This window comes from Pygoscelis adeliae, unplaced genomic scaffold (genome assembly GCF_000699105.1).
Source record: "Pygoscelis adeliae isolate BGI_AS28 unplaced genomic scaffold, ASM69910v1 Scaffold467, whole genome shotgun sequence".
Taxonomy (NCBI): domain Eukaryota; kingdom Metazoa; phylum Chordata; class Aves; order Sphenisciformes; family Spheniscidae; genus Pygoscelis; species Pygoscelis adeliae.
Window position 1 is genome coordinate 861171 of NW_008825253.1, and position 12676 is coordinate 873846.

The 12676-nt window shown below is 47.5% G+C and overlaps 1 protein-coding gene across 1 annotated transcript in view; it reads right to left on the reverse strand.

Moving 5' to 3' along the window:
• The window catches only part of LMF1 (lipase maturation factor 1), a 197654-nt gene that overhangs the window by 113998 nt on the left and 70980 nt on the right, over window positions 1–12676 (reverse strand). The window contains exon 5 of the mRNA XM_009329414.1: window positions 9242–9307. Within this exon, the coding sequence (XP_009327689.1) occupies window positions 9242–9307 (66 nt within the window). The remainder of the gene's footprint in view (window positions 1–9241; window positions 9308–12676) is intronic.

Here is a 12676-nt window from a genome sequence, read left to right on the forward strand (position 1 = left end):
GTGTGAGGGCTCTGGGCAAGGTCTGAGCAAGTCCCAAGCTGGGTGTCGAGGCTGCCCCATCACAGCAGAGGGTCCCAGGCCAGGCAGCCAGTCCTGCCTGGTAGACGTGGTTGTGGAGCCTGGAGGACCAAGATGCCGTAGCAGAAATAGAGGAGCTGCTGACACCGTTATCGGGGAGGCCAACTGAGCAATTCTTGTCCATAAAGCAAGAGAGATAACAGACATGTTACTTGGAAAGACTGGAAAGCTCTTAAATTTTCTTCTACCATTTTCCCCTCTCGTTTCTGTCTTCCAGAGAGCACTGAAATTTGTCATCTTTCTTCTCTTTGCAGATTTCTTAAAACACACCATTAACTAGCTCATAAATCCACAATTTAAATAATTATCGGAGCATTGCCTCTGTTATCTTCAAAGCTGACAAATCCCCTGGGTCCTGAACGTTTCATGAGCAGTAGATTATTCCCCACAGCCCCTGGTAGGCAGAGGGAAGTGATGGGCTCCACCGTTCCTGTCTGCTGGAGAAGCTGGCCAGCAGGATAAAAGCCACGTATGGGGTCAGAGCATGGAGAGCTGATTAAGTGGCTGCGAAGTGGGCTGTAAGGATTAATCTGATTAGGATTGAAAAAGACCAAATGGGTGGAGGGGGGAGGAAGAGAAAAGAGGAGAATCTTTAAGGTAAGTGATGAGGGTCCTGGGTGGTCTGTAAACGAGTTTGAAACAGTGGGAGAGTGTAACGAAGAGATGAAATCCAATAGTTGTACAGGAAGCTTTCACCAGGCTTAAAACAAATCCTTAAGAAAAACAGAAAAGAATCCAGGAAGAGGAATTGTATTACTGCTGAAAACGTTATTGGCATATTCCCAATGCATTTATAGCGTGTGACTGACAGTTCTGCTGCTGATCCCGGCAGTGGGGAGGGATAATGTCTTCCTACGCTTCAAAAACCTCAAAAGGCTCACAACAGAAAGTTCCCTGGGGGGCATTTCCACTAAACTTTTGCTAGTTTATCTTATTTTTGTCTTAATATTGCTGGAAATCAGGGGAAAGCTGGGGCAACTGGTGGGAAGCGGCGGGTGACCCAAGTGGCAGGTGCCACTAACCTGCCTGGCTTATACCAAAGTGAGAATCACAGAGGTTGCTCACTTTATTTTTGATTGTTTTAATACAATTACTTTTGGTGAAGAAACACACAGAGAAAAGCAGTTCTTGAACTGCACCGAAGAGATAAATAAAACCCTGCAGCAAAACCGGCGCTCTGCCACCCATGGTAGCTGGTGTCTGGGGGGGATCACTTACTGCGTGCTTATCCCATCCCTCCAATTCCTGCCATTAGTTTCCTTTTAAAGCTATTCTGAAAGTTTCTCTCTCAGCACCTGCTTACGTCCAATTTACTTCAGTAGTATGTGGTTTCCTGAGCCTGGGCCAAAGATGCTGGGTCTGTTTTATGATGCCGATTTGCAGCTCTACCTTTTATTTCGATAGTTCCCTGACCAGACACTCCTCCCCCTTCTCCTAAATTCACTGCCAGGATCCTGGTCCTGATGAAGACGATAGCTGAACTGATGCTGACTTTGAGGTGGTTGGGAATCCACTTACCATTCGTCTGTCATGTTTGCTGTTCAGGGTAATACAAGCCAGACCCCTGGACCAAACACTTGCTGACAGTAAACCTACACTCTCACGAGTGCACGACTCTGCAAAGCAGCTTCCCTGCCTGCTCGGCTTGGAATAAAATATCACCTACCATGTCCCTGCAAGTAGAAATCTGCTTTTGTTCTGCTAAAGGTCCAATGTTATTAATCGCCCTAGTTCTTCTGGAGCATCCTTTGACTGCAGAAGACCTGTATTCCTTTTCGCTTTTTAAAAAACAGCATGACTGGGCATAAATGACAATATTTATCATTACGTCTTCTAAAATTGCAGCTCCACAAGGACGGTTACACTTCTGAAAATGTACTGCTTCGCGGCTTTCGAGAGCTCAGACCTCATTTTCAGAAGCGCTGATCGTCTGCAGCAGAACCCGCTGCCAGCGCCCAAACTCTGGAAAACTGGGCCTCCTTCCGAGAAGTGCTCAGCTGGAAGTTATATAGTCACTGAATCTCTGCTTCTGCCAGTAAACCCGACCTGTACAAACCTAGCAATACCCGTCTTCCCAAGCTGAGCACAAATTCCGCCTTTAAAAGCATTTGTTCCCTCTCTTTTTAAGCGATGTGCACATTTAACTATTGTTAGAACAACAGAGCCCAGCCCAAAGTTGGGAATAACAAACATTTCTAGCAAATTGCATTCAAAGATGTCTTGCATCCAACACAGAGCACCTGGCATTCATCTGAAAACCCGTCTCAGATAGAGACCTTCTTGCAGCAGCCTGATACAAAATCCAGATACAGCATAACAAGCTTTTGATGTCATGTTGACATTTATCTGCCAATATTATTGCTTCATGCACTTACCTTATGATGGATCTTGTTACTTAATTGATCACAGGCAAGGTCAGGAATTGGCCCTTCTTCCAGTGCTAGCACTGACATCATGCAAGTCACCAAAAACCAGAAGAAAGCACCTAATCCTCAGCTTCAAATCCACACTAAGCAGCCCTTCGATACGTGTGAATGAGGACAACTGGTTTTTCAATTATGCCTCCGAAAAGGTCGTTTTTCAAAACTTATGACCAAATGGCAAAAAAAAAAAAAAAAAAAAAAAAAAAAGCGGAACACAAGCATGCTCTTCCTTTTGGTATCAGTCGCCTTAACTTAAAGAACAGTTTGCTTTTAAAACAGGAGATGAAAACAAACTGCATTTATAATTCACCATGGGCAGAACCGCGTTTCCTCTGCCTTGCTCTCTTTATGAAGGATTCATCAACAGCAGCTTTGGCTTCTATAGGGCAAGTTGTCCAGTGAAGGCAGAGATGGATCACAACTCACTTCACTCGTATTTTTATAACAACACAGCTTTCAGAGTACAAATTTTACTGTCTCAAGTAACGACAGGCTGTGAGCAACTCCAGAAACCCACAGCATGTCTACCAAATCCCATGGTCACTTCTTAAAGCCCTCCCAGATGCTGAGGGCAGGCAGTCGCCCTGGGCTCACAGCCACATGTCCAGCAGTGTTGAGCTCACCCCAGGCCCTGCCAAGCACGGACTGCTAGACTTCCACACCCTTTTCAAACGCTTTCGGAAAAATCTGTACGATTTCCCCACGTCAAGGCTGCATCTTGTCCCTCCTCCAAGCCTCAACCAATTCTGCAGCAAACCTCATCTGATAACACACGCGCCGGGACTCGGAAGCAGCCCTGACCTCGGTAACTCAACTGCTGCGAGCCGGTACCTCCTGTCCCAAGGGGAACCAGCAAAATCCATCCGCAAAACCGTGCAAGTTCACGCCCTGCACGAAGGAAGGAGCAGAGGTGCAAGTTATTCTGCATGCACTGAAACAAAATCAGACCCTTTCACACCAGCAAGGGGGAAAGGTGCCTACCAACTGGCTCAGCCACGCCGTGCCAGAAACACCGAGGTGGGCTCTTTGGTTTCCCTTTGGTGGCTGTTGGAAGGGGAAGATCTGTGCTTCCCCCAGAAGACATCAGTTTTGGAAAGCCCACCTGTCAAACCTGAGCTCCCACAGCCAGGCCAGACCTGGGAGTTCCACAGTGAAGCCACAGCTTGGGAATACATTTTGTTGGCCTTAATAATTCATTATTGTGACCATCGGTCCTGCCAGGATTCACCTTTATTGTCTTCAGAATAGAGACAATTCTGTAAAGGGCCAATGATTGTAAACTTAGGATGCTACATAAATATTTTATAATGTTCTTAAAAAGATGATCTCCAAAATGCTTTGCATGGTCACTCCTTTTAAATATTCTTGTTTTCTTTTTAATTCAGCACAGTTTCCCTTATATTAATTTGTAACTTTAAAACATACATTTTGAGCGCGAGATCTGCGTACCTGCTTCCCTGTTAGGAACATTTTTGTTTCCAGCAATGCAAACTGTTGGAATAAAGGCCATCCTGAGGCATCGGCATCGTGAAAGCAGATCGTTTTCTGATTTATCAAAATGAATTGCTAGATATTATTTAATTTTTGTTTCATAATAGGTTGGGAAAAGCTAGATGAAAAGTCTAACAAGGTCTAATACAGTGAAGAAAAGGGAGAAAAGAAATCAAGAGGCAGTTCAAGAGCAGTTAGAGCTTCCTTCTCATCCTTATCAGCACAGCTATCAGTCAGCAAGCCCGTAATTAGGTACAAAAGACATTGTGCTCTGGAGAGCTTCTCCAGGAACTGGAGAGCTGCTGTACGCCAGAAGCTGGAGCACTGATTGACAGCCTCTATTTAAGAAAAACAGTTACAGAATAATTAGTGACAATTTGTACAAATCAGAAGAAGTGACCTCTGTGGCTGCGCAGCCTCTTACGTAAAGAACAAAGCTTTTCTCAGCAGCACTGACAAATTCAGAACTAAAATGGGACTCAGTTATTAAGTAGAGGCTGGTTCAGCAAAGTCCTTCAAACTTCCCTGCTTTGTGGCAACCGACCCATCCCGAGCACCTACAGATAACTCCACAGCAGGGAAGCAAATCCTGGGTCTTACTTCCAACGCTGACAAAGATTTTGTTGCTTCGGGAGTGGATTTTTGTTTTCCTTTCCCTTTATCCCTCTGCCTCATCTTTGTCTCAGCAGTAAGTTTGCCTTCCCAGCCTGGCTTTCTGCAGCAAAGGATGCCAATCATTGAGAAACTCTTAGACAAAAGGCATTCCCTTCAAAACACCACTTAAAAAAAATTATCTTAAAATTAAAAATATAAAATACGAGTTGTTCCAGTAGCGAGCGGAAGGGCCACAGCTTCCTCGCCTGGTGCAGGCCCCGGCTCCCACCTCTGCTGAGCTTCACCCAGCACCGTCCCAGCCGAGGACAGGCCACCGGGACACGAGGGGCCCCCTGGATGTGTTTAACAGCTCCCGCGCAGTTTCAGAGCAAAGCTGGCAGAGGAGGAGGACGCCCAGCGGGGCTCCTCTCCGCGCGCTCGCCTGCCCGAGCAGCTGCTTCGGCAGCTGTTCCTACCAGTTGGTGGCTGAATTTTACAAGGTATCTGTCCGTAATTAAAAAGCAACAATACTTTGGCAGCCATTATAAAAATGCATCACTGGATTGCATCCCACGGGGAGTACTTCTGCACTGGAATGTGGGGAGATGCAATGGATATGACCATATAGGACTTCCCCGTTTCTAAGCCCCTAAGATTATCCACGTAACTACTCTGCCAAGACCACCACCAGCATCCAAAAACACGAGCTCCGTTTGGACTGGTTGCAGGTCAGAAATGCTCATCTCCTGCCCGTGCCACTCAAACCTGGCCTGTGCCAGGACATATGGTTGCAAGGTGCTCTGCAGTGTAAGCGCAAGGGTTTGGAGAGCTGCAGGTTTGGTGGGGAGCTTTTAAAATATGGGTCTTGCACAAGAGGATTTGCTCCATTTGGAGCATGTTAAGACATTGTGCTTGTGCCAGCTAAGCAGCACACCCAGAATCAGCAAAGCCTGGGCCAGATAAAGCTTGGCACAGGAGGGAATGGGAAGAGGCCCCTGGGGAGCAGGTTGGTGCTCCCCGATCCCGTGCCTGGCTTGCAGTCTTGGTACCTACTAACAGCAGTTAGAAAGCTGCTCCAGCCCATGCCCGGGCAATGTCCTGCAAGCTGTACAAGCTCCAGAAATGGCCTCAAGTGGCACAAAACCTTCCGTAGCAGACTTTTTCCCTGGTCCATATGGGAGCCTGGCTACGGGAGGGAGCTGTTGCACTCTGCAGGGGGGGAAGGATGCCCTCTGGAGCAGGCAGGGGCAGGCAGGGGCAGGGGAACACGCTCAGCCACGTCTCTCCGCTCACACAAGCAGGGAACCGAGGCTGCTCTGTCTCGCCCAACGAGCAGGATGCTGCCGAATGCCGTGGGATCCGTGCCATGTGCTCCAGTGGAAGCAGAAATCTAGCTCCAGTCTGCAAACCGCTGCACGCATATTTGTAAACCATTGTGTACACAGTAGATAAATGCTTAATAATCATGATGACAAACAGACCTAAAACCCAGAAGCAGCTTCCCTCCGCATTAACTGCATCAGGAACAGGTTTCACTGAGCAAAAGCCTCCCTTTTACTGGGACTTCTTACAGCGAAAAAAGCCATCTAACCACAGCCAGCAGTGAAACGACGGCAAACCCAATAAATGATAAATAAAGCCCATGGCGTGTCAGACCCCAGGACTTCACCTGCCAGTTACCACCCAGGCATGTCCATTTTCACATGCTAATGTGGTCACCGCTGCACGTGAAGCTCCGGGGCACAACGGGCATCAGGAGCCCTGACCTGTGCACACACCAGGGTGCAAACGTACGCACCTACCTTGGAGCCTCTGGCCACGTTAGCAAAGAAACTAATGCAGAAGGAGGTTAAATTCCCTGTTCGCGGTGTCTTGCCAAGCTAGGATTAGAGTTTGGGACTCCTGGCACCCAGAGCCACGATTAATCTGCTGAGTGTTTCTACCCCCACCCCTCACCCCAGCCTCCAGACAGTTTCCATGTGCCAGGCTGTGTATGGTGGTGTAGCAAAGTCTTCTCATCTCCATCAGTGTCTGCCTTTCTCTTCCACACTTACTGGAGCCCATCTACTCCTCAGGGATCAGAGGAGCGTTAGGCTGGTAGGAAAATACCTTTCCTATGTAAACCATGCGTTCTGCCATTTCCCTCTCCAAATTACACAGCGTCACAGATCGTAAGCCCTCTAAACAGAGAGTCTTCAGTTGAGGAACAGATCTCTATAAAGGCTGGGATTAAGGCCCTGCACATTAGAAAGGAAAGAGGGAGAAAAAATATGCTCCGTTTAATTACCCAAGCCATAACAACATTTTACTATTTTATAGACGATTCCTGACAAAAGTGGAAATGTTATTTTCCACGAGCATAGCTGCTGGTTCTACTACAAATAAATAGTCCAGGGTGCGCTCACCACGCGAGAGATGGAGGCCATGTGTTTTCATTAATTCTCTTGGCAGAGAAGCCCATGTAGATTTTGGACTGCAGTTCAGGACTGGAACAGGAGAGCTGGGGTGGCCAACATACATCACAGCAGACTACATTTGGCCCAGGTCCACTTACGAGCTGGTCCAATACCCAGTTTTATCATCCTAATTACGAGCAGATTCCCAGCTCCCTCCCTCCCTCGCAGAGGTATCTTCAGCTTCACCCTTTTCTTCCTCCCTCTGGCTGGTTGAAATCAGCAGGTGAATTGCAGTCCTTTGTCTGTTATCGCTAGTAGACAAAGTTTGGCCTCTTTCATTTTCTTTTTATTGCAGCTTCTTTGCTGCGGATTAAAATAATTGATATTGATAATGTGATCTGCCCCCTGCCCCTGTTCCCAATTACTTGCACAGGCTGGGGATCCTGCGTTATGGATATGACAGGAATGGTCTTAATTAGCCTTCTGGGCTACAGAACTGATTCTGGTTTTGATTTGAAATATTTGGGATTACGCAGGCCGACTGTTGTGGGCTGGGGTCATCAGTGGAGCCGGCCGGGGGATTCTGGGGGGCTCGCTTTGAGTTGGCTTTTCTCTGACTGCTGCCAGGTACCTGGCAGCACACGGAGCAGAGCCCTCGTGCTGCCAGGCAAAAATTAAGGACAATTTACCGCAGCCGCTTTTGTGTTCGGGATTAAGAACAACAGCACTGAAGGGTCTTTGCATCCAAAGTTTTACTCGGAATGAAGCAGGACACTGATGGTCCGACAAGAGCCAAACAAGCAGCAGCCTTTGTAAAAGGCCACCCTAAAAAAAGGGTGGTGAAACACCCACCCTTGCATTCAGTGGGTGAAACCCCATTAAAAGTAAATGATAATAACAAAAAAAGGAGCATTAAAGCTGAAAAGGCAGATACAGCTTTCTGGACCTGCAAAATTCCATTTCAAAACATGCAACCAGTTAACTCAGTCACAGGAGTGAAAAATAAAGGTGTCAGTGCCTGGGAAACTGATAGACTTTTTCCCTATTTTGGGGAGAAGAATCTCAATCTGTAACAGGACTGGTAACATAGCCCCTGGCACTCACGTGCAATTATCTTCACACAAGGGTGGAAAGACAGAGCTCCTGTACGAGCGTCCCCGTTTCCACTGCTCAGCGTGCCTACCCCGTAAAAAGTAATTCATAGGCAACACCTTGCAACACGTTCTGCAGGTCAGAGAAGTCAGGCTCTGCCAGCTTTAATTGGAAGGGGGAAATGGTTTCCAGACGTGATGAAGGTCCGCTGAGAATGTCACCCCAAAGGTCCATCTCCAGGGACTGACAGCTCAGGCCTCCCGGCTGAAAATAACTGTGTGGTTGAGGCACGAACAGGTACCCAGGTCTTACCAACACGGGACAAGTGCAGCACCAGGCTGAGACTTTGCAGCCTCGTGCTAACAGATGCGGCGCGCTCACCCGCTCGTTGGATGGACGTGGATTATAGATCAGAGGCGTTACAACGTAGTGTGCCATTTCCAGGGGCTGCAATGTTAATCTGGAGGAGGCAACACTGCTTCAGTACTGTTTCCTTCGTTAAACCAGGGCTACTCGCCCAGTGCAGTGTTGCTGTACGCAGCAATTTCTTTCTTTTTTAACACTGTTTATACAAAACGCAAATGCAAAAATATAGGTAGAATGAGAGGGGAAGCTGAGCTCCCTTTCTCTGTAATCAAAGAGGAGACAACACTCAGAGCCAGAACACAAACCACAGTTTATAATCAGAACGCGATGTAATCACTGAAACAGATGTCGAAAAGATAAAACCGTGTAATTCTGAATTGCCAACGATTAGTGCTCTGCATCTTGGAGAGCACCGAGATGCTCTATTTCTGTCTACATATGTCCGCATTTTGGAAGCATAAGCAGAAAGCATTCAGCACAATGCTATGGAAAACTCCTTTCTGTTCCTCTCCTGTAGCACTATTACACAGGGAGTTCTCAGCGAGGCTCAGGTTTGCTCCTGAATCAGTCCATGATGGTGAGGGGAGGGAAGGAGAGAAATTGGGCTTTTAGGACTGTGGTTGGGAAAAATAGCATCACCAAGCTAGCACATGGACACTGACTGCGTTGCCAGAGATGGAAGGCTGTGATAAAGAAAGAAAATATGGAGAGCTGCCTGGCAGAAGAGAAAAGGTTAGAGAAAATTTTTCTACCAAAGTAAAGCAGACAAGAGAAATTAGTTTTAATGTGCAGATTGCTCACCTCGTAGTGATAATCCATGCAAGTTAACTCTCTCCAGCAGCGATCTCCTCGAATTTTAATCAGCCCCTGGGGGGAAAAAAAAAAGACAAAAAAATACCGTTACAAACATTTTATTTTACTTGATCTTGTATGTCAAGGTATTATCTCAAGATGCCAAATACTCTGGTTAAACTATAGGGAGAGCCTGTAACAGCAGGGAAGCGCAGAGGCTGGAACGACCCCCCCGGAGACCCACCACATCTGCACCCCAGGCCCAGTCGTTGTCCCCAAGGGAACATAACGCAACGAGGGCTCCAACATGACTCCTTCCACTGCCTGTTTACTGAAAATTGGACACAAAATCCTTGTGGAATATGCCACGTCACTTAAAGGGTGCTGGAAGACGCCTTACCCACACCTGAGCTTTCGCAGAGCAGCTATGAGCAGCCCGGGGCTCCCAGCATCGGCTTCCAGCATTGCTGGGTACGAGGCAGGGAGGCACAGAGCAGCAAGAAGCAACAGGAAAAACCAGGCTCTGCCACCGGGACATCTCTGTATAGCAGACTGAAAAGTTACCTGCAGACCTAAACACAGCTGTGTTCACAATTTTAAAATCCAGACTCAATTGTCTCCCTCTCGCAAAGCTGCCTCTGCTGCCTATAGAAAAGGAAACAGTGACACAGGCTGGGATGGGGACCCGCAGCCTCACCAGCCCTGAGCTGGACACAGAGATGCAATCGAAGTAATTAGAGAAACAAAAGAGGAGAAGGGGAAGGAAGCTGACAGATCTAAACACAGATGAATGCGCTAATGACAGGTCTGCTCCACCTTAGGTTAGAGGTTGGCAATGAAATAAGCAGGTATCAGAGGTTGCTGTGCACTGATATTTCAGGGCAACGAGAGGGTGAAATTTCCAAATCAGTGGGTCCATTCCAGGGCTGGCAGTAATATTGGGATTAAATTTCTTTGCCTCAGTGATGAAGAGTAGAAAGGAATCAGTCGTCCACAGCAGGAAAGACACCTGGCCAGGGATGAGCCTGCTAGCAGGAAGCCTTGCAATCAAGCCGTGCCAGCCTGGAGGTATGCGGGTTCAGCCTGACGGCTTTGATGTATGGCGAAAGGTCCCTGATTAGGATCACAACATCCCAAATTGAGGAAAGCTTCACTAGTCAAAAGGTTGAACCAGCTCTATCATCTGCATACAATTAGGGGGTATTTGCCTACCTCTGACATTGCCCCTAATTATAATGTTCCTGCCTTCCTTAGTAGAAAAATACAGGGAGTTTCTGTAAGGACCCATTGCCGGCTACACCAGGAGCATCCTCAAGCTTCTTTACATTTGCAGTAGGGAAGGTTTTCAAGAAGAGACCAGTGACCTTTCAGTGCTAAAATCTGAGAGCTCAACGGAGGAGGAGATTCCAGCACTATGGCACATCCTGGCCTATTGGTTTCATCCAAATTGCTAAAAAAATCTTCACTTGCAGCATTAAACAAAGTTTAGCAGGTTTGGGGCTCAAGAAAAATTCCTAATTCCAGTTAAAGACCCCCCAAAACTGTCCAGATCTCGTAAGTAAATATCCAGAAATATCCAGTTCCCAAGGCTGTGTATGGGCTGTACGACATCTGAGAGTCCAGGGCTGTTGAGCGTGGAGAAGAGACAACAGAGCAGAGTCTAGTAACTCCTGACTGATACAGAAGGGGTCAACTGGGAACGATTGTTGACCATTTCTCCTGATACAAGACGTAAAGGCAATGTGATGGAAGGATCGAGTAGCTGGTTTAGAAACAAACAAAAGATGTACTTTTCCAAACAGCAAATCATTTACTTTGTGGGAGCCAAAAGTACAAATGTGTTCAAAAAGTATTAGACACATTCCCAGAGGACAGGCTCGGGGTAACTTCTGAACACGACCTCTCCCCGGAAAGTCCCCTAACCACTTGACTGCCAGGAGCTTCAAGGAGCTGCCCCAGAAGATCACTTGATGTTTTATATTCCTCCCCAAGCATCTGTTAATGGCTGCTGTTGGAGACAATATAAGTTGTTAGTTGGACCTTGGACTTAACCCAACATAGACTTTCTTAAGCAAAGAAAGATCCACAAAAATAGTTACAAGCTTATTTGGCAGGTAACTTAATAGGAAAGAGGCACCTTTCCTGGTCTGAGCCTTGTACCAGACGATGTTTAGACATGTATGTCTTTGTGAATAGGGGTGACCCCAGTAGCCTTCAATAGGGCTATTTATGGCCTTAAATTATACCTGTTGTCAGGCACGTTGCTGAGTTCAAGCAGATTTCACCCATCTGCCGTTCCAAATTATTTTTCCTTTTTTTCCCCTAGTCATAAAAAAATGAAATATTTTTCACGCCAAGGCTAACTGAAGAGGACAGTAAACAGAAACTACTACACATTTTCAAAATCCATGAATCCAGACAATTTACATCCTGTAATTTTTAGCCAAGAATGAACCAGGAGAACCTGGAGGAGTTAAGGCACTAAAAGCCCAAAATCCTTACGGCACATCTCATGGAGCGGGATGAAAGCCAGTCGTCGTGTGCCCCCCCCAGCAGGGCCGTTTGTACACAATACCATCCTGTGGCCAACCAAGAAAACGCCAGCTAGATAGCACGCTCCCTACGAGCTCTCAGCATCAACTATCGGCCGCAGGAAAAGCATCACCCCACAGAGGCAAATGCTGGAGACGCAACAGAGCAAATCGACACCATCATAACCAGCGAGGATGAACAAGGAGATACAGCAAAGGGCAATCGTTACTTTACAGAAGTGATTGATAAGGAAGATAGCAATAAGGCAAAGGTTTCTGTGGTGTCTGACGTGGCTCTGCACAACACAGGAACGAGGAAGGGTACCAAAGCAGTGTGATGCACGCTCCCTCCCCGGAGGGCGGGCAGCCTGGGGCATGCTGCTACCCTGCATATCTCTGCTGGCCTTCAGACCTGTAAAACTCCTTGCGAGCTACACTGAAGCCTGAGCACTGGCCCTCCCAGAAGCCTCCGGAAGAAAGAGTCACCTTCAAACCCTGCGCATGCTGTCGTCTTATGCAAGTTGCAATGGGAATGGCTGGGGGTGGCTCCACGCACGGCTGAGATGGTTCCATGCCAGGAGCTCAGACATAGAAATACCCTGGCCCGGGCGGTCTGCACCTCAGAATCATCGTGAAAGGGACACCCCTCACCAGCACCACCACCAAAAAACCCCAAGCAGAGCTAGTCCGTAAAGACACAGATAGAAGCACCACGGCATACAAGACTCGCGGGATGGGAAAGCAGGGCGGTGGGTGCCGGTGGCTGCTCTGCGGTTTTACTCTCTAATGAGTTACTCAGCAGATCCCGTCACTCCCTCCTCCATCACTCTGCGAGGGCTGGAGCAGGGGAGGCAGGGACAAGACAGACTCACTGTCAACAGTCAAGGCTTCATCTCCCCCCCCGAATCATCCG